This window comes from Electrophorus electricus, chromosome 22 (assembly GCF_041902795.1).
Source record: "Electrophorus electricus isolate QZ-2024a chromosome 22, ASM4190279v1, whole genome shotgun sequence".
Taxonomy (NCBI): domain Eukaryota; kingdom Metazoa; phylum Chordata; class Actinopteri; order Gymnotiformes; family Gymnotidae; genus Electrophorus; species Electrophorus electricus.
Genome location: NC_137518.1, coordinates 372,501 through 399,990, shown reverse-complemented (window position 1 = coordinate 399,990; position 27,490 = coordinate 372,501). Strand labels below are relative to the sequence as shown.

Sequence of the window (27,490 nt, the reverse complement as noted above, 5' to 3'; positions counted from 1 at the left end):
AAAGACAGGACCCCAGCAAAGACAGGACCTCAGCAAAGACAGGACCCCAGAAAAGACAGGACCCCAGCAAAGACAGGACCTCAGCAAAGACAGGACCCCAGAACAGACAGGACCTCAGCAAAGACAGGACCTCAGCAAAGACAGGACCCCAGAAAAGACAGGACCTCAGCAAAGACAGGACCCCAGCAAAGACAGAACCTCAGCAAAGACAGGACCCCAGAAAAGACAGGACCCCAGCAAAGACAGGACCTCAGCAAAGACAGGACCCCAGCAAAGACAGGACCTCAGCAAAGACAGGACCCCAGCAAAGACAGGACCTCAGCAAAGACAGGACCCCAGAAAAGACAGGACCTCAGCAAAGACAGGACCCCAGCAAAGACAGGACCTCAGCAAAGACAGGATCCCAGCAAAGACAGGACCTCAGCAAAGACAGGACCCCAGCAAAGACAGGGCCTTCTGTCCACAAACTGCTCAACACCAAATTTTACCTTAAAGAAAAAATAACATTGACCACTGTCTGGACAAGGCTGACATGCGGCGTACACTGTCTGGACAAGGCTGATGTGGGGTGTACACTGTCTGGACAAGGCTGATGTGGGGTGTACACTGTCTGGACAAGGCTGACGTGCGGCGTACACTGTCTGGACAAGGCTGACGTGGGGCGTACACTGTCTGGACAAGGCTGATGTGCGGCGTACACTGTCTGGACAAGGCTGACATGCGGCGTACACTGTCTGGACAAGGCTGACGTGCGGCGTACACTGTCTGGACAAGGCTGACGTGGGGCGTACACTGTCTGGACAAGGCTGACGTGGGGCGTACACTGTCTGGACAAGGCTGACGTGGGGCGTACACTGTCTGCACAAGGCTGACGTGGGGCGTACACTGTTTGGACAAGGCTGACGTGGGGCGTACACTGTCTGGACAAGGCTGATGTGGGGTGTACACTGTCTGGACAAGGCTGATGTGGGGTGCACACTGTCTAGTTTTACTGTCATAATGGTCATAATTGTATTATATGTCTGAACAGAGTTGTCGCTGGGCATGTTACCCTACTAGGGAGCTAATCTGGAGTGCCAGGAGATTTTATTGGACCCAGCTGGCTTTTAGGCTCCATTATTTGGCTCATTTATGGGTTGTTAACCGTGTAGATATAAAGTAAGAACTCACCCACCCAGCAGTTCTGTGAATTAATCCCCAATATGACACAACTCACCCCATTACCACGAACCCACGTGTCTGTTTGAAACAAGAAGCATCAGTAATGATCTTTTACTGTATGTAATATGATTTAATTATTCAGTAGAAAAGGCTTTTATTCAGCAGGTAGGTGTGTGTGTGTGTGTGTGTGTGTGTGTGTGTGTGTGTGTGTGTATGTGTGTGTGTGTGTGTGTGTGTGTGCACTCTACAAAGGGCCATTCATTAAATGTAAATGATAAGTTACAAATAATATTAAAAGGTGGCCATGCTTCTGATCAGTCAGGTTCAGCTGTTCAGTAAGACAGCAGTCATGTTCAGCTGTACTAACAGTCACACTTTAACATTAAAGCAGAGTTTTATCAGAGATCTAATCACAAATGCGTAAACTAGCCATTACAACATGAGAGGTTCAGTTCTTGAGACTGAAGGTACATTAGATCCACTGCTAATATAAACCTCTGAAGCCTAAGTCATCAACACATCATCACCAGCAGATCTCAGGGTAGAAACATCCTACAGAAGCCTACAGTGCAATCCAAGCATTTATTTTATTTATGGCATTTAGGTGATGCTTTTTTATCCAAAGCAACTTATAAATATCACCGAGTACAACTTGAGCAATTGAGGGTTAAGGGCCTTGTTCAGGGGCCCAACAGTGGCAACTTGGTGGTGGTGGGTTGAACCAGCAATCTTCTGATTAGAAATGAAGTACCTTAACCACTGAGCTACCACTACACACAGTAATGGGTTCGTTCTATTCCCAGTGTGGAACACAAACATACCGGATTAGGGCTGAAATGTGTAGGGAGTAGGGAGGGCCCAGAGTAATGTAATCATGTTGATGGCTTCTGGATCAAAGAGTCAGAAATAAGCTCACAGACATCATTCTCTGGCTGCCTTCGTGGGGGCACCCCTCTCTCTGCACTCTGTGGACAGTAAAGATCCACTCAAGATTGAACAGAGTTGCAACTGTAATGGGTGTTACAGTTCACTTGTGTTTCAGCCAAACCTTCACCTGGAATCTATTCACATAAAGGTCGTAATGTGAATCTAAGTAATGTGCAAGCATTTTTACGAAAGAAAGAGAGAGAGAAAGAGAGAGAGAGAAAAAGAAAGAAAGAAAGATAGAGAAAGAAAGAGAGAGAGAAAGAAAGAGAGAAAAAGAGAGAGAAAGAAAGAGAGAGAAAGAAAGAGAGAAAGAGAGAGAAAGAAAGAGAGAGAGAGAAAGAAAGAGAAAGAAAGAGAGAAAGAAAGAGAGAGCGAGAGAAAGAAAGAAAGAAAGAAAGAAAGAAAGAAAGAAAGAAAGAAAGAAAGAAAGAAAGGCACATCAATGTTTTAAATCAGAGAAGATTTAAAGGAGAGAAGGAGAATAGGAACGCATGAGAAACCTCTAGAGTGTCCCTGGATTGTTTAGTGCTGCTTTTGAGGAAGAGTCACTGGCCATGATGAAGCACACTGGAATGCATTAATCATTTATGCCAGGCTGCTCCTCATAATCTGCTCTGGGATTAGTTTTATCTGATATAACTCACCCCTGTACTATAAAATACATGCATACACTCAGAGGTAAATGTGCACTTGGTAAGTACTCCTGTTTCAACTCTCCAATAACCAAATAGCGCAATTATAGCATAAGGCCTCGGAATTTGCTACTCGGTCACGTACCTGCTCACGGTAGAGTGAGGATGTCAGATGTCTAGTGAACAAGCGTACACGTTTTACAGATACAGAAGTGTGATCATAGACCACATTACACCTGTCCGTGAACCTTCTTCACTGAATAGTCCTTTACCAACATCATTAGTGAACTGTTGATCTGTTGTTTCTCCTGTCCAGACTAACAAGGGAAGTAACAATGTAACAGCTACAGTTTATTCTGAGGTTTGTGTTTGTCTTTGATTTAGATAATATCTTAATCTCTCAGGGCTTCCCAGCTACTCCATTCACCCTAAAAATACTGAGTTGGTACTAAATTGTTATTACCTGAGTCCTCAACAAACAATTTCCAAATGAATGTAGGGATCTTTTAACAAAAGAGAGATTTTTTGCTAATTTTTTTTTTTTTTTTTTTTTTGCTTGGGTACATCCAGTTCTCACTGCTTTGAGAAGATATCCTTTAATGCAGTCACTAATGGTCTTTGTAACCCACCTGCTGTTTTCTCCAGCTGTTGAAATGATTAAGATGATTGAGATTATCTGTAGCAAGCAAAGCTTCACATGTCTTAGAGTCCTTAACAAATAAAGTTTTAAAATGAGAAATGAGATTTTGCATGTGCTATGTTTCAACTCAAATACGAAACATGGATTTGTTTCCATGACTCATCTCATTCTTCCAAGAAAAAAAAATGTCCACACCTAATCTGAGCTGTAGCTTCTATTATTTTGCACTGAGCCATGAAGAATCAGAAGAATAGGAATCCCAGTGATGTCTCACCATTAATGTGCTTTTGTTTATTTCTGTCACACACATCCTGTGTGTGTACTCCCTCTAACTAATCTGTAGGTTTAATCTGAAACACCTCTCTCCATCTCAAATAGATGCACTGCCATATGAAAATAGCCCAATTAGAGAGGATTACAGCAGAGTGCCAGGTTATGTTCAAACAGCAGAGTGATGGAGAAATTTAGGAATTTATATATTTCATTTATGGCATTTAGCTGACTCTTTTATCCAAAGCAACTTATAACTATGACTGAGTACAACTTGAACAATTGAGGGTTAAGGGTCTTGCTCAGGGGCCCAACAGTGGTAACCTGGTAGTGGTGGGTCTTAAACCAGCAACTTTCCGATTACAAGTCCAGTACCTTCACTACTGAGACACCACTGCCGAGCAGTCCTATTAACAATGTGAACACATTACTTGGTTGTGTAGACAGCTAACATTTATAAACATGTGGGTATTATTTTAACAACATTAATTTTACAGTGGTACTTCCCTAATCACTCAACATTTTCAATAGGTTATGCTTTAAATGAATGCTTTTGTGATGAATAATAAATCCATTTGATTTGTATAATTACCAGGCAAGGAGCCAGTGCAGACTGAGTAAAGACACTGTTAATAGTGTATTCTAAAAACATAAAGATTTGCAGTTTGCAGTTTGCAGAGCTGCACTTTCAGTGCCTTATAGGGATGTGTTGGGGTTTGATTTGACTTATTAGTCAGACTTATTTTAATACTAAAAATATACATTTGAAACCTTTAGGAACTATTATCAACATATACCAATAGTTTCTCTTTGATTTAATAAGTTTGGTGACATTATTTGGAAGAGTTCATCATGCTATGATTATCTCTGTGGGTGTTTTTGCTTAAACATGTAATCTGTACGTGGGTGTATTTTTTGTTGTCTGCTTTGTCAGCTCCAAATACAAAAATGAGTTTGCTGCTTTTTCTCTCACCCTAATCCCCAACCCCTACCCCCTAATCCCTAAACCCTACCCCCTAATCCCTAACCCCTAACCATACTCCCTAACCCCTACCCCCTAATCCCTAACCCCTACCCCCTACCCCTAATCCCTACCCCCTAATCCCCAACCCCTACCCCCTAATCCCTACCCCCTAACCATACTGCCTAACCCCTACCCCCTAATCCCCAACCCCTACCCCCTAATCCCTACCCCCTACCCCCTAATCCCCAACCCCTACCCCCTAATCCCTAACCCTTAACCCCTAACCATACTCCCTAACCATACTCTCTATCCCTCTCTCAACCTAGTGTTTAGTACAGGGGTCAGAGGAGTGGTGCAATTGCCTGTTAAACTTTAACTGGCCACTGGACGCACCACAGCCTTATCAGATCCCAGACACCCCACACATTCTGCTTCCACAGACAGGAGGGAGAGAGAGAGGAAAGAAAATGTGAGAGAGGTATGGGATGAAACATGGTGAACACAGCAGGATACCAACAACACAGTCTGAATGGAAGTGTACATTCACGTCTGTACACTAGACTCTAACATCAGGGCTGTCAGCCTGGTCTGCCCAGCCACAGGTTAAGTGTAATCTTGATACAATGAAAAAAAGTGAATTTTACTTGCTGGTAAAATTTGCCCTCAACATGATATAGTGTTAAATTACCTTTATTTATAAAAATCTGACATGTGTATATATATTTATGGTCTTGCTTTTCTCCAGTGCAGGGACAGAAGACACCTGAGATGAGGTGTCTCTCCACGGAGTACCTACGGCCCTGGCCTGGGGAGCCTTTCTGGATCAGCATGGTCCAGCTCTCCAGGAGAAGGCAGGACCTGCACAGCCTGCACACAGACCCGCATCCCCACAGAACAACAGACTCGGTTACCACATTTTACAAGGACATGGTAGCCAGTTACCAAAGGTCAAAGTGTGAATGATAAGCAAATTTGTTCTTGTTTGTAAGCTGTGGCAACTCAAAGTCCAATACAGTAAAAGTTAAGCATGGTTTATGCAAGCTTTGCAATAAGCATTTTTGTTAAAGGCATACCCAGACCCTGACAGAGCAGGTTAATAATTACATATACATGAAGAAACGACATACACAATTGTCACGCAAGATGTTGTATACAACCATAGCTAATTGTCATGGTTTTAATTCCAGGTATATTTTAAAGTGTATGGTTTTTAGTCAGTACATTTGACCACTAGTTAACAAGGCACTGCTAATGCAACACAAGAAGGGGAAGGTGTTTTGATGTGTTCATTGTGTTTGGATTTTGTTTTCACTTTATGGAGGAAACTAACTACTACACTATAATAATTACTACTCTGTAATAATAACTACACTATTACTAGTGTATTAGTATTTTATAACAAAATAATCACAATGGCTATTAGACTCAACTAAGAAATTGACGTCAGCCCCATAGTTTGATCTGTAAGCTTCCTCTATGAATAAATGCCCTTGTGGCTTCTTTTCACTGCACAGTTTATATTGCAGTGCTACACTTGGGATGCTTTAAAGGATAATAATAATAAAGTAATATACAAAAAGAATAACATCTGAGTGAAATTCTATTCATGTAAGAGAATTAGCACTGGTTAATTGCTCCAGGAATGTTGAGAGAGAGGTGGTGTCACCTGAGGGTGGTGGTGTCACGCCCCCCGCTCTCAAGATTAGTCTGACCCTACATTCCTAAGATGGAACCAGTCTCTCTACTGCATCTTTACCTGGGGAGTGGGGGCGGAGCTTTCAGGAGTACCGTGATGTTTTCAGTGACATTAAGGTAGACCTGCCAGTTTGTTTAGCTAATATGTATTGTCTTTCAAACATTAAATAACAACAAACTTTTAGCACACATAAAAATGGAAGACTGTTAATAAGTGTCATCTTTGTGTTTATTAGAGCAAGTTCCTGTTTGAGATGAAGGGATACAGTTCAGATGTTTGATCTGAGTTCGTGGCCTGTCTAGGGTAAAGGCAGCAGCCATGTTCCGCAACTCTGTCACCTCCTCACTGCCGAAGATGACAGGGCTTTTTCTTCCACACGCCAACCCCCTGGGCCGGGACAGGAGCAGCCAGAGCAGCTGATATTGTTGATATTGTTAGCCGCAACTGATGGAAAGCACAGCTGTCATGGTGTATCCCGCAGGCATGCAAGACTCGGAGCATGAGAACATGCCTCACCTTGCTCTCATTCTTGACTGCAGCAGGTCGCCTCGTTACGCCACGTCAGCTTCATGTAACCGAGCCAAGGGAAACCGCAGTCCTCTACTGGGGAGAAGCTTGCGTGAGCTGAATAGCAAAGGTTCTGCCCCACGTAACACCAGCTATTTGCTGTAATTATGCCAATGCCCTGAGCAAGTCATATCAGGTCAGATTATACAACCATCCATTCAGAATGTTTGCTCTTGTTGCAGGTTTGTATAATATGTGCTGGATCGAGCTGCCTCCAGGCTCAGAATACATGTAGAATATTAGCAATGATAACACATGACTATATAACCCCAATGCTAACTATATACAACATTAGGAATGTAAGTACCAGAGACTGGAAGAGGGAACAGGGAGAATGTGGAAGGTTAACAACAAGGTTGTTCCAGTGGTGACGGGGACACTTGGGGCTGTGACCCCTAAAATGGAGGAGTGGCTACAACAGACCCCAGAAATGACATTATCATCCTAATCCCAGAAGAGCCAAATCCTAGAAACAGTGAAAACACTGCATCATACACACACACACACACACACACACACACACACACACACACACACACACACACACACACACACACACACACACACACACACACACACACACACACACACACACACACACACCCTCAATCTCCCAGAAGGCATGACTGTGATGAAAAAAATATACCCAAAGAAGGGTTGGACCAAAACAGGTGTTCTTATATATATATATTGGAAAGTGAATATATTAAACTCTTGTTTTAAACACAATTCAGTTCAGTCAGCATGCCAATCTTAACTTCACTTACCACTTCACAAAATTAACCAAAACATCAAGGAGAAATGTCTTGCCAATGTGTGTTCAGTAAGTGTCAAGAGATTTTTAGTGAAAATCTTTTGATTTTCACCACATATGAGAATCAGATATGGCAACAGTTATGGATAAATATTGCAGAACTTTGATGAAGCAAAACATCTATTCATCTGTTTATTTGTGCTGACCTGACATGTTGGCACTATCTAGCAGCACTGGAGGTAACAAATATCTTCACGCAGATGTAAATACGTTGTAGCTGCTAGATATTAAAATACTAAACAATCTCTAAATAAAAACATTTACATTTATGGCATTTGACAGACGCTCTTATCCAGGGTGACCTACAAATGTGCTTTGTCATTTCCTCATAGAATACATCGTAGTACAGTACAGTAGGTTAAAGTCCAAGATACCAATGAACTAGAATATTGTTGAAATACAGGGAGTACCTAGAATATCTAGAAGTGCAAAACACATATAGCAGACAACAGTGCAATAAACAATACACCAAGTTATAGTTTTATATACGTATAAGTGCACTAGAGTTCCTAATTTCACAAAGTGACTTTAATTCTAGTCTGTTACAATTAAAGGTTATAAAACCATGAAAAATGTTCCTATATTATGAAGTGTTTAAACAATAACAGCATAAGAACACAGTGTTCCATTAACTAAAAGCACATCCTAAAATAGAATCATTGTGAAATATAGTGAAATAACAAATGGGGAATTAACACAAATAAGATAAGATCTTGTCATGTATTACGTGTCTCACTGATAGTTCATCTGCCCACAGGAAACAACACCTCATTAGTTTGGAAATGAACGGCCACCACAAAGAGCAAGTATCCTGCGTAATTTAAGCATGTATTTCAAAATTGTACAAAGGATGTGATGACAAGTACTCGTGGTGGCTATTTTCTTAAGATAATAAACACTTTAACATGCTGGTCCCTGTGTGTGAGGCTATCTGTGCTTTGTGAAAAATACAAATCTAAATAAGTAAAAAGAGCAACACCTTTGTCACTCTGTACCTCCCAGAGCTCAAAACAAGACTCACTTTTACAAGCAACCCATCTGTTTGTGAGCTGTTTTAACAGTTGTTGAGTTTTTACAGTTCAAACTGTACCTGCTAAGTACTTGTTTTAAATGAATGCAAGCCATGTTGAGAGGCTACTTACTGAGATGACTATTAAGCCAAATGAACTCCAGTACGATGTATGATCTGGTAAAATGAACCCTAGTATAATGTACAATGTGTAATGTATAATGTGTAATGTATAATGTTCTTACCAATCTGATGATTTTGTGTCATGAGTCCAACGACATGAAATGTGCAGCCTTTGGCAGAGAACTGATGCTTACACACATCACACATCAGTATTTTCTCAGTATTTTTGTATTCATAAAGGTGGCCAAACACTGTGAACTTTAAAACTCTGACCTTTTTTTTCCTTTCCAAAACTTTCCAGCAAATGTCATGCTTAAATGAAGATGTGATCCATCAATATTTATATCCTAATTTTACCAAAGGCAAAGATTCCAAACTCAGCCAGTAAATAGACAGAGGTTATATATAACTCTTATTTCACTGTGGTTCAGAGAGATTATTCGATTCCTCAAGACAATCATCTATGCAAGACTTTCTCTATATCCCAACCTTTTTATTAACCAATCACTGAGTCTGATCAGAAAACCTTGTTATGCTCAACATTATAAAATGGAATCAAACTGTTTGGCCATGTTTCCCAAAGTCATCGCAGTATTAAAATAATTTAAAATCAGAGATACTTGCACTACCATTTATTGATGATCTTTGTTTTAATGCTTTTGTAAACAGGGTCAGACCTGGTGCATCATCTACCATGTTCCTTGGTGACCTATATAGAAAAGCAAGTGTAATACACACAACACACATTAATACATACCAATGCACACATGTCCTATTGTTTTAATATACAAATATCAAGCAGCAAATTAATTTATTCTTACATCTTACAGAAGCTGCAGTAAATTATCCATTATGGGTCCGTTGCAGTTGTGAAGTAAATTTTTGTCTCATATCTGGTGTCAGATGTGGATTATTTACCAAACAACAGTAGCACAGCAGAGAATATTATTTGCTAAGAAACTTCAATTATTTCATTTTGTAACCTAACACCAAACCATGGCATGTTATCCATAAAATATTAAGTGGTATATCAGATTCAGCTAGAGACACGATATTGGAGTTCCTTCTACCAGCATGTCGAAGCATCTTACACCCAGAAGGGATAACTGGATGAAAACAAAATCTTTGGCTTCAAAGGCAGAGTGACAGAATTCATAGTATATTCATAATGTCGCACATATTAATGTTATTAGGTTAATAACAATGAAAGTCCTTTACAACACACACACACACACACACACACACACACACACACACACACACACACGTGTGATAATCGCACACATGTACGTTTCTGAGGTAATGGTGGAGTTACTGTAAAAGAGAATGATGTCTTTCCCCAACAGGAATCCATTAAAATAGTCAATAGGATATATTCTATGAGTAAATGACAAAGCACTTTTGTAAGTCGCTCTGGATAAGAGCGTCTGATAAATGTCGTAAATGTAAATGTAAAATAATTAGCATAACTAGCTAATGTTTACAAAATTCAATTATGCTATAAAGAAGTGTGGCTATCTTTATGAAATAAAAATATAAAACTACACTGCATTTAATTTTTCAACAAGATTCATATTCACAAAACCAATTCAGCATCCTGCAGATGAGAGAATAAGGTAAGTAGATCTGGCTTTTATGCTTCTGTTAGTGCAGTGTCAGCAGGAATCAGACTGGGAATCACTCTGCAACCATTTATGAACGTTCATGTGTTCTGTATATTATTAATTATTAGCAGGCCTACACAAACATGCAACTTCATAATATACCATTCACATGCTATATAAAGGCCTTGTGTGGGGTCCTTGAAATAGCATGCCAAGCTGTTTCCCCCCAGCACGATTCGCACCCACACACAGCATGCTCCAAACCATCAGCTCAGTCCTTTTTCTCAGTTCTCTCCATTTATGGCCCACAGTTGTGAATTCATGTTCCCACGCCTGTCCATGGGCACCAGCAAATGTCTCGGGACAGGATTGTTTCCACATCTGAAAATAGATGCCCGTGTCACATGAAGACACAGAAGTGCAAATGCAAGTCAGATACGCTGCAGCATTTGCACCACCCTGATGCGCCGTCTCTGTGTTCATCATCAATACTGAATGCAGACAGGAGGTGGTTCATCACCGATACTGAACACAGACAGGAGGTGGTTCTTTATTCTATGGAGCAACCAAAGGGTCAGGGAAAGGTCTGTGAGCTTTGGTGTGTCTATTTAAATCTGTGCAAGGTTTGTGGTTTCTTTTGTGTATTTGTTTGTGTCTGTAGATTGTGGAGGGTTTGTTTGTGTCTGTACAGGGGGTGAGGGTTTGTTTGTGTCTATAGAGGGTGGATGATTTGTTAGTGTCTGTAGGGGGTGGAGGGTTTGTTAGTGTCTGTAAAGTGTGGAGGGTTACAACACCTTGGCAGTTGGTCAGGCCTTCTGAAAACAGCACAAAAATGACCAATTTACACATGAACCCATGAACACGTGGACCGACTCAGGCTGTGCTTGCTGCTGTCTTCCCAGAGCAGAGCACTGCCACCACATCACTCAAAGCACTGAAGGAGACACTGGAGGACTATTTATAGCTAGTCACTTCTCCAGCACCGCACAGGCTAACCCTCTTCTCACAATAACCCTCCAAGCTGAGTTTCTGGCCGCCACAGGGACGCACATTCAGGAGGGTTAGTGTCTCTGCAAAGGTTGCTCTGGTCAAGTGGTATATGAACTCACAAAGTGTCCTGCTTCATGGAGGCATCCTGTCTGATTGTTCTATTGAAGGTCTAAATAAAATAATGATATCTAATTAAAGAAATGACATGGTTCCTGAATAGATCAAAAGCTAATTACATTTTCGGTATTTTCAGTATTGTGCTGTTTTCTCATTTCCAGTTATAATGCTAATGGTAGGTACAAACTTGGGCTCAGAACTCATAAACTACTCGAATACATATTGACATTCATAACCATGAAGTGTAGTGTAAAACCCAGTATCTGACTTCAGGCACAAACGGAGACGGGTGCATTACAACGACATTCTTCGTTGGTCTTCACGAGAGATCTGCTGCAGTCCTGCAGACAGGAAAGAACATCTCTGAGCATCTCATCATGCTGTGTACATCAAAGCAACGTACAATGGCTTTTACTTCACGACTGATTTCTTGAGTACATAAAGAAACAAAGATTCAAAATGAAAGCTTTAAATGAACCTAAACAAACAGGCTGGGAGGGGCTGCCTGATCACATGCACATGTCAGCTTAGTTTTAAAAGATCATCTTAGATTTAAAAAGTTTTTGGTCAACATTAGCAAGTGGTCAGATATGATGATGCGTTATGTCGTCCTGTTCACTCTTGCTGTTCCTCACCAGTGGTAACCACTGGACAGGCTCCTCCTCCCTCTGCTTCAGCCCCCACATGGTAATCCAGAGTTCTGGCCAGGCTCCAGTTTACTGTGTGGGATCTGCTCTGCTTTAGCCCACTGAAGAAACGGTGATTTCAGTTAAAATACAGCCTGGTGTGGTTCTGTACCCACATTCTCTCAGCTGAGATCCTGAATAAAGGGCAGGAACTGGTGAAATTATGTTTATTATTAAAGAATATTCCTCCAAATTTTCTGATTGCTTTAATTAAAAGGATGTCCTTCACATTGTACTCTGTAATCTGTAAATATTGCTTATCAGGGAATAAGGGGCTCTCACAGAGGCTTAGGTTTGAATCATAGTAGTGTCATGTGTTGTGGGTATGAGGGTACCCAGCGAGGTCCCTATACTCCTAGCTTCCATGCTCCACACCAGCTGCTGGGCATCTGCAATCGCGTGCTGGAAGTGTTTGCCATTCGCGTGCTGGGGAAGCCCTGGTGTGTAGTGACACTGGGACACTTGTTTTTAGAATGTCTGCAATATCAGTGGTGAAAATACACTTGTGCTTCCAGTTCTTCTTATTGTAGTAGGTGTTAAGGGATAAAGCTTTTTGTGTTGTTCTCTTAAGAACTGTTAACTAACTGTAATTCTTTCAGCAACATGATGCTTCTAAATTACTAAAAAAGAAAGACATTTTAAGTCACCAAGACCAGTGCTTTGACTCATAAAACTTTAGTAAGTTGAGTTTTGCTAAAAGTTAAGCGGCAAATGATACTTCAGCAATGCTTTAGCGCATTTGCTGGCAATTTACATTTACATTGTTCAGTCTTTTAACTGAGCATGTTTTAGCTTAAACTTTGGGTTTATTTTTGTAATAACATTCACCTAACCTCATTAAACGGGACAGTATACACCCTTTCCCCGCAGTTTCCACAAGAGAGAGAACATGGGTGAGAAGAAGGAAGCAGATCTGTTGTAAGTTTGAGCAATCGGATGTAGTGTCATCACATGCCTCAGAAACCATCTGTATCTGAAATTAACCACAAGGCAACAGGAAACCAGGCTCCACCAGAGCGGGCCATGAAACGAGTATCACATTATGAATCTTAAATTCATCCCAAAGTAGCAGTTTAGAGTCACGTTCTCCTAACCCAGAGCTAATCCGAAACACTATGATAGAATGCAGCGAACGGTGCGAGGGCCGAAGGCGTGGGCCAATTCTCTTAGCACCATGGTGAAAGCTCACCACCACATGTCAGTGCCTCCACCTTTTATTTTATGTCAGTGCTGAGGACTCTTGAAACCATGTGACGTACTTCAAATAGAGCTGTGGTCTGGCCGTCTTGACAGTGCACTCCAAGAGCATGCAAGGCAAGACAGAGACGCAGCAAGGTGCAAAACACAAGTCTAGGTTTCTTACATTCAAACAAATATGTGCCACTGTGAGAAATGTCTCAGAGCAAAAACCAGATGACATGAATAAACCTGAGAGGAACAGAGCAATGTGCCTCACAAAAAAACCCCCAAAACAAAACAAAACAAAAAAACCATACACCACACTGGTTAACTAAAAAATAATTCAATATTTATTTGCAGTATAAACATGTCTTGTTTTGTTGGTTTTCATATACTATACAATACATATGGACAATTTTATATCCTTCATAAATCATAACATTTAACTGTCCTGTTACCAAGCCCAGTTTTATACACATATATAGATTGCATCTTTAAAAAAATGTATACAGCACATATAAAACAGCTATTTGTCATGTGTTTGAAGCTGGAGCACGATGCAGATGCATTGTCAAAAATCCCTGAAAAATTCCTCAGTGAGGTAAGATGTACATTTTGTTATTCACCGCCTCTTTTTTCCATGGCCTCTCTCTCTCAAACACTGACTCTCACCAAGGTGGAGCTACAAGGGGTTTCCACAGAAACTACTGTTCCTGCATTCTGGCAATATACACACAGAAAAAACATCAACGGTTTCTCCTTCCCACTGTTACATTGACACAGACATTCCTCCACAAGAAGCAGCTTGAAATCAAGGATTTACATTAAAATAAAAAAAGCTCCACACTGAAATACATTTCAGTCCTGGGTGCTGAGAGCTTGACATTTGTGACCAGATGCTGACTTCTAACAGATGAAGTCAATTCAAGCATGAGAAATAGTCACTCTTAGTGATATACTCAGAGAAATAGTCACCTTTAGCTAAATACTCAGGACGTGACTGTTGCATATCTGCTTAAATATATATTTAAAAAATACATTGAAAGGCCACGAGATTAGCATATAGCACATTATGGAGATTTGTAGTTAACTGAATGACACAACTGTCTACCAAGAACTGAACACAATTTTATTAGAAACCCAGTGCAACTCTTTAGCTAGACTGAAATAGGACATACATGATAAAGGCTGAATTTAGCCAGTATGAAGTGTCACCTAACGTAATTTAGCCAGTATGAAGTGTCACCTACCGTAATTTAGCCAGTATGAAGTGTCATGCCAAGCCCTGTACTTTGGACGCCCCAAAGGTAAAAAAGGTGTTTGTGGAACTAGTACAAAAAGTAGAGCAATTAAAAACTGCAGCTTTTACTTTCTTTCTTTCTTTTCTTTTCTTTTTTTTTCTTAGAAAATACTGCAGAGGACGTTTGGATATATTGCAGAGTAACAAACACAACCTGGACTGACCCGTTAAAGACCTTTAGTTCCATTAGTTGTCCATTATTACTACATATTGATTTCTTTAAAAATGAACAAGCTTTTTTTATACAATGATTTCTAAAGTGAGATACAAATAGTACTGAACAGTCAGAATAGGAAAGAATTTAAAAGGTTATATAAGGCCATCTTAAAACCCTGCTAACTCAAGCACTTGTCCACTGAAGTCCAATTCAATGTTCCTGTTGGCAGAACCTCTCTCACTACACACTGTATGCTGACCTGCGTACCACACTGAACACAGAGTGACACAGAAACAGCAATAGTAGTTAAAAAAACAATCCTACACAATCCTAAAACAGTCTGTTTCCAAGTAGTGAGTGAGAACACCTCCTAACCCCCGTGGTTAAGAACCACATCTCCACAGCTTTTCAAATACACATAGTGAACAGTTCTACTTAATCAAAAGTGTAATAGTATGTGTTCATATTGTAACTGTGATCACCAAAGACCTGAGGGGGAATCAACCCAAGAACACTTTCATTAAGGAAGTGGGGACTTGTAGCTAAGATAAACACAACAATGAGCATTGAGTAAGTGCGCAGACAGCTCCAGACCACCTCTAGAACAGAAAGCTCCAGACCTCCTCTAGAACAGACAGACAGATCCAGACCTCCTATAGAACAGACAGCTCCAGACCTCCTCTAGAACAGACAGACAGTTCCAGACTTCCTGAGTGCCTGAATGTCTCTTTATTTGTGTCGGAGTACCAGTTTTAAGTGCCAAGAAGTGAAAGGCTTCACCACTGTGCAAATGGCATTAGCTCATAACAAACAACAATAATAAAAAAGACATTCCTGTGAGGGGGGTTGCAATTAAGGTTTAAAACCAAAACATCAACAATAAGAATGATTTTTTTTTCTTTCTTTTTGGTTAGTTACCATCTAGAATTCTCTTTGTCCCTGATTAAACTGTAGCTGTGGGGAACAACATGTTTGTGTGTTTCTGAGAGAAATTTTGTTGTAAATGTTTACAAATATACAAATTGATATACAGATTATATGTATATGTACTGAGTACATGTGCCATCATTTGGTGTTTTTGTTGTCAAAATAAAATGTGATATATATATATATATATATATATATATATATATATATATATATATATATATATATATATATATATATATAGCGCAGGAGATGGCGAGAGAGAGAGAGAGAGAGAGAGAGAGAGAGAGAGAGAGAGAGAGAGAGAGAGAGACAGACAGATAGTCAGTCCCAGACACTAGATTGGCACCATTAAGACAGGAGGAGGGCAACACACAGCAGTTTCACTTCCTCATCTCTGTGTGAACCTCCATATGGTTCCATTCAGTCTCTTTTTTCCTCTTTAAATTTACCAAAGCAAGACAAAAAAAGAACAGTCTGTTCCATAAAGGCAAAGAGAAGCTGCATCTAAAATCACTGAGATGGCAGCAAAGTTCTTCTTATCCTCCGTCAGCAAGACCCTTCTGGGCATCTATCCACGGGGTCTTAACTGCCCCTCCCCTCACCTATCCACGGGGTCTTAACTGCCCCTCCCCTCACCTATCCACAGGGTCTTAACTGCCCCTCCCCTCACCTATCCACGGGGTCTTAACTGCCCCTCCCCTCACCTATCCACGGGGTCTTAACTGCCCCTCCTCTCACCCATCCATGGGGTCTTAACTGCCCCTCCTCTCACCCATCCATGGGGTCTTAACTGCCCCTCCCCTCACCTATCCACAGGGTCTTAACTGCCCCTCCCCTCACCTATCCACAGGGTCTTAACTGCCCCGCCCCTCACCTATCCACGGGGTCTTAACTGCCCCTCCTCTCACCCATCCATGGGGTCTTAACTGTTCTGCATCTCTTCTCAACTGCCCCCCATAACCCCCCATGTCAGGTCATCCAGGTCAAACCACTTCCCTGGAGATGGCGACAAACATTCAAACAAGGGCGGCAGCGCCCACCCCGAGGACGGGGAGCTTCATGTGGACTCCAGTGTGTCCAGCTGGAACACGTTGTGATTGGTTGGTGTGGTGAAGAAGAGCTGGTCACTGGGTGAGCGGTTGTCACAGGGACTGTTGAGCCCCAGGGTCCGTTCGAAGTCCAACAGCTGCCCCATGAAGTTGAAATTTGGCGAGATGTTGGACTTCTTCCGCTTCACAAAGTCGTAAGCATCGTTGAGTGAGAGGTTGAGTTTCTGCATCAGGTAGGCTACCGTCACGGTGACCGAGCGGCTGATCCCGGCCAGGCAGTGCACCAGAATGCCACATTTTTTGGCACGAGCTTCATCTGAGAGACAAAATAACACAGCAATGTCAAGAACACCAGAAAAAGAACATTATAGACTGGTGGTATATCAAGACACTACCTTCAAAAATGAAAAAAAAGATACATCATATTATAAACAACTTATATGACGACCTAGAAACATGACAGGAAAACAGGAATAAGGTCTGAGAGTAGGAAGAGAGAAAACAATTTACAATGGCCATAAATTACCGGTCACATACTTCCAAATACTTAGAAAAATAGAGTGCTGTGATGAGCCTCGAGTACAGTGTAGCTTTGTGCCATTATTTATGAGGACCTCACTACAAACCTTCCAACTGACACAGAAAGAGAAGTACTGCAGTCAGTTCAAGGAAACAGCAGTCGTGAAACGCTACTGCGGCAGCATTTACCCGGAGATCCACAGCCATTTGAACAACTGAATGGAAGACTTAAATATCACTCAGCAAGGTCTGGCTGTGAAGGGTTAGGAAACATGACCCATACAGTGCTTAGAAACGCCCCTACTGTACGTGTGGCGGCCTGTGGACTGGGGTGATACATTATTGATAACCCAGATACATCTGGCCTTGTGGGACATAATGTGCTAGAGAGCCATTAGTGGTGGAGCAGAGGACACATTTTTCCTTTCACTCTCGTTATGGACAGCAACGACCCCCTCATATTTCATAAAAGCACAGTTAGCATTGAACAACATGGCTATCCTTAATTGCTCCACCCACAATACATACAAAACAAATTTTTCCATTTAAATTAAAAACTGCAAACCTCACAATACACACATTTACTGTCTTAACTGATAAAAAGAATATACATCTCCAGCATCCGGTAAATATCTCAGCACCCGAGGAATGAAGTATTTTTTACTTCAGTGTGTCGCAATAATAAGAGCATGGAAACTGTTTTAAGAAAAACGTAACATGCTCCCTCATGGCCTACATGTAGTACATACTGTATGTATGCACAAGCTTCAAGTTTTGAAATGACTGTTAAACACCAGTGTGTGTTAAAATACTAAGTGCTTTGTTTACTCTGAAAATGAAACCACACCTAGGGCAGTTAACATGTCCACCCTCTTAACAGGATGTTGTATTAGCGTGCAGTGCACCAGCATTACTCCCCTTGCTCAATAATTATAGCTGATGCAGAAGACATATTTACAAACGTACCACCACAGGAAGATGCACTTACAACAGTACTATTACAGGGAGATATATTTATGACAAGTAAAACTGCCCCTCACTTCCTGTTGAATATTCTGCGTGTGAACCACACGGAATTAAACAGATTCAGTTTAATCCATTCACACAATGAACTAGAATGATTTATGAATGAAGAGACCTCTGTACACAATGACATACTCTATAATGTCACTAAAGTCTGAATCATCATAACCAGTGAAACCTTCAAAGAGCAAGATTAAGACCAAACTACTGATCCAAGAGCAAATATATGTCACACAATAAGAACAAACCTTCACAAACAAAACAATCTTCTGGCTGGAATCAGATCCAAAAAACATTAAACTGAACATAATCATTCTTAACTGAAAAATGTAGCCCCACTCCTTGCAAGTGATCTGACCAACAACCGCCCAAACACTGAACAATTTCACCTGAAACCCTAACCCTCCTACTGATATGACCTTTTCGACCACTACATTTCCCCCCAGCAGTGGGGACTCATGCACAGACACCTTGCACACTCACTTCACACAACATGCTCAAAAAGACCCAATAAGAGTAACAAGACCTATTCCTGCTCCTGACAGGGCTGAAGTCTTAGATATCTCTCACTCTCAAAACTATACATGTATTCTGAAATATAAGGAGTTTCATGGACTCCTGTTTGTAATACACTAAAAACACACACACACAAGCAGCCATATTCAGTCTGTCATGCAGGAGTGAACTACACAACTTGTACAGTAATAAAGCACTGTGAACAGTATAACAATGTAATAAATGGAATAAAACATGTGTTTTGAGAGGGGTTATTCCTAACCCTAACTCTAGGTTACTGCAATACAAGACTCATAAAATTGACCAATAAACAAAAACATTGCCACGGACAGGATGTACTGAGGAAACGACTTTGGAGGAGGCTTGGAGTGTCAGCTACAGAGAGTAGGGGTGGCATTTCCTGAAAAACACTACGCTAACAACAGTGACACTACTGCTATTATTATTGTTGTTATTATTATTATTATTATTATTATTATTATTATTATTATTGTCTCTGTGCAACTTTAAGCCTTTATTTGGGCATCATAGGCTGACAAAGTGGTAAAAGAAAAACAATGATTCTAATCCATTATTAAAACTGTCCACGCTAAAGAAAATGTTATTTTAGATTATAAAACATCACAATCATGCATTTTCTACCTCTAAGAAACTGTTAGTTTGTAATAATATAATAAAAATATATGAATATCAACATGCACTCAGCTGATTAACTTTGGTTGCTTTAATGCGTATTGTCTAATAAAATTTATGTCATTCATTCATGCTTACATTGACTTATTCATATCATGGACAATACACCTCTCATACAGATTTATGGCCTAGACCAATGACTTATGTACCTCTCATCAGTACATTTGATGGTATACATGATAACCTGTATGCCCTTATGTTACTGCTCTCGAGAAAAGCCCTGTAAATCTGATAGGCACATCTGTTTAGAAGCCATTTGGGTAAACGACACAGCAATCCACAATGTTGACTACATGTTACTCAACAACTGGACTTCCGGTGTGTTACTGCTCATTAAGCTTATAGAGGGTTGCCAGCATTTTACAGTTCAGTTAAGTTCATTTCACTTTCACAAGGAGTTTTAGAGGCAACATTTTCCGGGACCCTCAAGGTTTTTGAACACACTCAAAGGAGTAAAGCTGTATGCTTACTGCTTATGCTTTCCGTAAGGACATAGTTACAAAGGTTTGCTTTTACAGTTTAGTTGCATTATATATATATCAGTTGACAGGAATTCTTGAAACAACATTCTGATGGGGACTATTTAATAATATAAATGATGAGATAATCACTTATCCTTCCCATTCATATAACAAAAAGAAACAGAACCAGAATAAAATAAACAACAAACATTTTGCAGTAGTGCAAGAATGTACCACGAAGACATTCTATCAGGGTGGCCACTTACCAATGAAAGAAATGGCCTCAGGAAAAAACTGTGACAAGTTTTGGCTCCAGTGATCCGAGATGGGAATTTGTTTGTACTTGAATTCCCCATCATGCTCAAACATGTTAGGCAGGTTGGGAGTTACGTTCAGGATGTACTTGATGTTGTACTTGCCCAAAACATCCAAGTTGGTGGAATCTTTGGCACAGCCCAGGTAAAGGTAAGGGAGAATCTGGACAGGAAATGCTGGTTGATTATTGGGTAAGGGACTGCCCTCTGACTCAGTGGCGCTACCAGGTTCCCTGTCTGATTCTCCATCAGAACAATCTGAACTGATTCGTAGTCCTCCAAGGCCCAAAACACACGCAGGGGGCGAGCTACTGGGGCAGGGGCAGTCCAGGTTGGTCTCGCAGTGCTCTGGATACTCTGTCTGAAACTTGTTAAATCCTCCTAGAATAAAGTGAACAACACACAGTCGGTTTGGTCGAAAAAGAAAAACATACAGCTGTCGTATATGGCAATCCAAATAAACGGTGTTCTTGTGCTACACTTCATGGTACACATATGCTAATGTAGAGTATATCTTATAACCAGATATTACACAGAATTCATGTCCTGCTAATGTCACGAGCTATCCTGAAGCTCACGCGCAGTCTCTGCTTGACGTTCCGTCTCACTGGAGGTTTTTGTGAATGGCGGCAATTCAGTGTAAAAACTGAATTCAACACTACGCCAATTAACAGATTTAAGTTGTCGTCTTAAAATTATTAAAAACCCGTCGAATACTGAAAGTGTTTAAATGTTTGCGTTTTACTTTCTCTTCCTTTTTCATTCATGAAATGCGTGCTCGCGCCTGAACAAGACAACATGGCGGAGCCATTTTAGAAACATTAATTGAAAACATCTTTGTGTTTCCAAAGGTTTCTGAAGTTAAAAGCAAACTGTTGCATTAAAACCCGAAAGTTGACCATCTGACAGAGAATATTTAGCGATAAAACGGAATAATAAATAAGATTCCCAGTTATATGCTGTAGTTGTACATTAATCCGTCTAAAGTGTTACAAACACTCAACCTGCTCACTTTAGTTCTCAAAGCACCGGTCACAGATTAAGCGAGGTAATGCTTCACTGTAAAACTATGTACATTTTCCAGCTTCTGATATAACCGTAACTAATTTCACTTTCTGAACCACCATAACAAAAACATAAAGCCCTGGAAATGTCAAGACATGACCAGAAGACACGACCACACGCTAAAACGTCCTGGCACATGAAAACTTCTGAACTGCCGAGCAGGGAGGAAAACCTCGCGTTTGGTGCGGTAGGATAAACTACAGGGACTGGAGTGTGTCTCCATGGACGTGTGTTGGTGTCTTGTATCTTTATTCTTACCTTCCAGATAGTAAGCCTTGCAGCCATCGTCGCGCAGTTTCTGCATGAGCAGACCCAGAACAGTACTCGCTGCCCCGTGCTCCTGACAGTCGGCTGTGGCCTCATCGTACAAAACCACCGTGTCCGTCTTGCACCGTTTTACAAACTTCTCCTTGTCTTCATTATTTGGGATTATGGAGCGGATCGGTAAATTCCCCTTCTTTAACCTGCGCAACATCAGACCTGGAATTGCCAAATTTATTGCCGATTCTATATGAGATGACTCATAGAGCTCGTGCGATCTGCAGTCCAGCAGAAGTAGCGAGCTGTCCCCGGACTGCAGCTCATCCTGCAGCCATCCCGCAGTCTTGCTCGACATCATCAGAGGTGCGTCCCGTGAGCTGTTCCAAAGATGCGTTTTCATGAGGGAAACAGGAGGAGGCTGTTACGCGCAGTAAAATAAGATAAAATAAAATAAGGGGAAATCAGGCGACGAAAACGTCCCCCCTGCACATCCCCGCGCGCAGCGATCCTCCAGTAAAGCTCGTGTCAATCAAGCTCGTGGTACTGAGATTTCAGCTTGTGAACAGGGTGCGAGACACATCACTGCCTTCCTCGTGCAGCCTTCTGAAGGAGGAGAGCGTGCGCTCTAGCGTCGCCCTCCATGAGAAGCCGCAGTATGTGACGGGAGCGTGAAGCCACTACACATGCACTGTCTTCAGGAGCTCTCGTGAATAGAGGCGTTCATGGTCCCGGTCCGTCCTCCGGTCCGTCCCCCGGTACGTCCCCCGGTCCGCCGCTATACTGTGGGTCGCGTCCAGCTCGCTGCTTGACAGGCGGTAATAAAGCACTTTGGCCAGAGGAGGAGGAGTTCACCGCGGGCTGCTTAAAGACGCAGCGCCGCCTTCTTACTATCCGATTCCAAAGTTGAGTCAAAGGCCACTTATACTTGTAGAAGTAAAATATCTTCCACAACAGCCTCGGGGGGTAAAATGGTTTGGAAGTAAAACAGCCTTTGGTAACGGATGCGCTTACGGCTGGACTGTAGCCTTGATAAAGGAAACTATACGTAGCCACACACATCGTGGTACATACTATATAGCACGATCATGATGGCAAAAATAATATCACATATATTCAGTTTGATAAATGAATTGTTTTAAATATATAGCAGTGCCTAACCTATAACTCAACATATCTAGGTAAATAAATAATTGGACAGGCGCGAGTTAGGGCTGTTCCTTTAAAAGACGCGTCTCATCTCTGCGAAACAACTGCGTTTGCGCGTCAGCTGCGTTTGAGAATATGGAAACTTTTAACCTCACTTATGTCTTATGTACTGTACGCATTCAGTTTTCATTCATGAGTAAAACAACCGAGTGTGCACTAATGTTGCATTCACTGAGGCAGGACCGAATGCTGTATCTCAGTAAATATATATGTTTTAACTCTGTTACTGCATCTTATGCTTGTACATATATGTATGGACACTGGATTCACCTCATATAACTTCTAAAGCGCAGCTGATGGTACAACACTGCAATTTTCACAGCTCTGGAAAAAAAGAAACCACTGTAAATTTACTATTTATATTATTGTTATTTTACTATTTATAAGTAAAATAAAAATTTTCAATTTATTCCATAAACTAGTGACAACATTTCTCTCCACACAAGTGCAAGTCCATCCTAACCTAAGTTTGGAGTACTAAAAGGATCTTTAATTGAACTAGAACTGTTCTGTGGACAGGCAGCCACCTCAATACACATTCGTCTACTCATTAGGAATCGCAAGTTGCATGTTAGATATTGTGAAAGATACTGACAGAAATGTGAAAAAAGAGGAACATCTGACTTCATCACAGCTGCACAGTGGGATCAGTAATGTAGCCAGTGCTGCACACAATGGCCTTTTATGCATCCAGAGGACTTACAGATACTCCAGACTGTCAGCCCTTGTGTTTCGATATCGTATCCCGAACCCTTCCAGTGTTTCTATGGTCGTATCCCGAAGAGCTCCACAAATAGTAGGTGAGGGAGATTCCTATAGGAGATCCTCAAGACACTATACTAAATCATTTTTGCTCTCATAAAAACTAGATTATATGTTAAAAAAAAATTAATTTCAATTTCTACCAGTATCACCATTTGTTGCTCTTTAAAATTATGGCAAATGGTCATGACAAGTGAACACAATAAGATAACACAAGTGGTACATTGTTTTATCTTAGAATTAACCATGCAGTGTGTGTATTCCTGAACTAATATAGCACATCTTTTAGTAGAGAAAAGGAAATGGTTACATCATATATTCAGAAGACGACCTAGCAGAGATGGAGCAGAATTGGTGCTTCTGACTGAGAACAGCTCCTGTTCAAAGCTGTAGATAGCATGTAAGTTCTCCTACACACAGCTCGAGGCTAGCAGGTTCTATGCAATTCTTCATCAACCTCAGAAACCCTGAGAATTAGAACAGCACTGTGCAGTTCTCACCACCTCCTCCTCAAGGTGACATGTAACGTGACAGGCTGAGGTTTAGCTTGCCACAACACAAACAGTCCCTCAAAGATATATTTGCCCGTATTTTACAAGTGCACACAACACCTACAGACACCTACTTTTTCATAACGATAAGACACATGACACTCACCAGACAAAGTAAACTGCGATTGGCACTCCTCAAACAAGGTGCTCTGCCTTACAGAAAAGACTCCCACTACTCACGACATTAGAGAGACTCTTGTTTATGTTAATAGAATTTGCAAAGGTGAGTGTTAAAGTGCAGTTCCAGGTGTAGAGTGATGTAGTTTCTTCACTCAGTGCCTGAATGACACCAACCAGAGGTGTAGTTTCCATAAAACCTCCTTGAATGCTAATACACCCCCATGGTGTCAACTCACACACCACACCTGCCACATCCTCTAGGATAGCACTGGTCTCTGATCATCAAAACCATGACTGGAGCATCTATAAATGCAAAATACAAAACTCCCAGCAATAAACAAATAAATAGATTTAGCTCACAAATGGCTACCTTGAGGTGAGTACAAATGGAGTTAAAAATCCCACATTAAGAGCAAACAGTATATGAGGATAAACCCTGGGAAAGAGCCAAATGAACATGAAATTGAGACATTATTAATAAATCCCCTCTTATTAATAAAACCTCACTTAGCACTTGAAAGGCTCAGAAGCCAAGAACCGAAGCCATTCAGTGTGAAATAGCAGTTTGTCAGTTCGTGACTGTTTCACCTGAGCAGTTAAAGTGAGGCTGTGCTGTCAGGACAGTAAAGTAGGCTGAGGGAGGCGAACATGCACGTGCTGAGTTCTCCCAGACCCTGTGCTTTCATGCCAAAGTCCTTACCTACATGCATTATTAAAGCCTGCACATAGCCAAGGCACAGTGACAGGGAGTGGAACAATTATCCAGGCTGAGCTCAGGACAGGGCTCACTGACCTGCCCTTGTGTAAGACCGCCTGAACCTATGGAAAAGCACATATGAAACATATGTGAAACTAAAATGTCAACAGCCACTGACAATCCAAACTAGTCACGCATCTAAATACAGATTTTACAACACAACATCCAGGCTGAACAATCCTGTCGATCTGGAATGCAACAGAAACACAAACCATTCTGTTTAAATGATGGATGATTTTAACTGCGGGGATTTGGTTGAAATGCGTTCATTAGCTGCCCTAGGAAATGCTGCGTACAGGGGCACCTTATTTGCTTACTTTTTTCCACAGATATCTGAATTATTATTATTATTATTATTATTATATTTCATCCTTGTACTTGTCAGTTAGAAAAGCTTAAAAAAGAAAAAGTCCAAGTACAAATAAAATGACAAAAGAAGAGTCCTGGTCATAGTTGTGACTCGGTCACCGCTGGCTTTGTAGTTGGCACTTTTGATACATTTTTCTAATAAAATAAAAGGTGAGGCCTTGAACATAAAGAAAGGTATAATTAGAAAAAAAGCATTGCATGTCAGATGGACTTTAAGCTTTCCTTTACAGGCTGTGGACATATTTGAGCTATTTAGCTACTTTAGTTGTAGTTCAACGAAAATGACAAAACACTCTTTTAATTGGCTTTTCCAGAGCAATATAAAAACATGTTTTGATGGAGTCTGTGGATCCTTAAAATGTTTCTGGAAATAAGTTCACCAATAATAATAATAATAATAGTGATAAGCTCAATCATCCAAATGTGGCTTTCATATGGTAATCACATGAAATGTAGTACATTTATTAAACTGTACAACAGGTCTCAAGGTGATCCTGAATCTCCACATGGTTCACCTTTATATGCTCAGCCTCTGTGTGGGCAGAAGAGAATGTATTAGAGCTGACTTAGCTCACCACGATGGGAATTTTACACATCAAATGTTACATTATCATGTTCAATCTTGTTAACTGAAGTGTTCTAATAATACTAAAAAAATAATACGTCTCCTTTAAAACCCCCCCTCCACCTAATCATTAAGGGGGCATTTTTCCTTGCCCCCTTTTTTTTTTGGGTCTCTGTGCTGGGGGGTGGGGGTGGGGGTGCAGCGAGTGGAAACATCGTTGTGCAGCACATGCGTGGGTTGCTTTGTGCTGAGGGCCCACATGGGGAAAGGCAAATCCTGGATTCCCAGACAAACACAAACCCAATATTCACAGAGGGAGAGGAAACAGGAAACGACGCAACGCTCTGCCCGTCTAAGTGCTGGTGTTCAGGGGAGACGCTAGAGGTCATGCAGCACCAGAAACGGCCAGCTGGGGCAGGTTTGGGCATGGCCCGTGGTCTGTGACACTACAGTGAGTGAATGAGTACTTAAACATAGGAAAGACAGGAACAAAAGAAAAAAGTAATTCTTGCCTGTTCCTGCCAACGCAGGACATCAACACCTGCTGGCACAGCTACAGATTGGACACACCACATTGGTCATGCACACTTCCATGTCCTCCAGTACAAACAGAATGAAGCCAAGTTCCATTTCATCCCTCCACTTTTTTTGAAAATAAATAATGAGTAGGCAAATTAGAGGCTAACAAAACAGAAAGAACAAAGCCCTGAGATGACTGCATGGGGTGGTACTCCTCAAAAACATGGCAATGGTACAGAGCTGGAGGAGTGAAGATCCAGATGTTGTCTCCATAAAAATCCAATGTGGGGGAGAGGTAGAAAAAAAAAAAAAACCAGCCAACTAGCTCTTTCCTCCAACTCATGGGCCTCACATGGGCAGCATTATGTGGAATACGGCACTGAATTTTTCTCTAGATTTATCTTTGAAGTCTGTTTCTTCATTCCACAAAACACATCAAGAACCACTGCCATAGAGAGAAAGCTACATCCTTATTAAAACCAGTCACTTTAAAGAGCCGTCTCTGTGCTTCAACCCAAAATGTAAGCAGCATGGATGCCAGGGCCTTAGGCAAACCTCTCACGTTGGCATGGAGAAGCAGGAGACCCCGTCTGGCTCCCCAACCCTTCAGACAGGAGTGAACAGACTGAGCCCAACTTGATTCAGCACCCTTCCAATTTTCCATAAAGTGTTGCGCATAGTCGCCGGTCCAGGCACAGTGCACATTCTGTGCCTCGCAGGCATGCTGAACCTCCCTTGGGGCTCCAACCCAGCATAGCAGAGCTCTCACTGGGGCTACAGGGAGGTCATGCATCTGGCAGCCAACATGACAACAAACTCCAAAGTAGCTCGCTCTGTCAGTCAAGCTCTTATTCTGAGTGACATTTTAGACCCACCCACACCCTTTTGAAATTTTATATATATATGTGTGTGTGTGTGTGTGTATTAAAAAAAAAATAGAAACAACCTCATTGTGGCCTAGGCTTAAGTTATAT

General features: G+C 41.3%; 1 protein-coding gene and 1 long non-coding RNA gene across 2 annotated transcripts; one reads left to right on the top strand and one right to left on the bottom strand.

The window, feature by feature from the left end:
* Nucleotides 1-5,057: 5,057 nt before the first annotated feature.
* On the top strand, nucleotides 5,058-5,851 carry LOC113582017 (uncharacterized). Its single transcript, XR_014119428.1, has 2 exons — nucleotides 5,058-5,196; nucleotides 5,340-5,851. It is a non-coding gene; the product is annotated as an uncharacterized LOC113582017 (long non-coding RNA).
* Nucleotides 5,852-15,928: 10,077 nt separating this feature from the next.
* On the bottom strand, nucleotides 15,929-22,482 carry dusp7 (dual specificity phosphatase 7). The gene is made up of 3 exons (XM_027017521.3): nucleotides 21,665-22,482; nucleotides 20,294-20,722; nucleotides 15,929-17,131 (listed from the first exon to the last, which is right to left on the bottom strand). Exons 1-3 carry the CDS (start codon nucleotides 22,065-22,067, stop codon nucleotides 16,824-16,826), a joined length of 1,140 nt encoding a protein of 379 aa, XP_026873322.1. The 5' UTR covers nucleotides 22,068-22,482; the 3' UTR covers nucleotides 15,929-16,823.
* Between the last annotated feature and the right edge of the window lie 5,008 nt (nucleotides 22,483-27,490).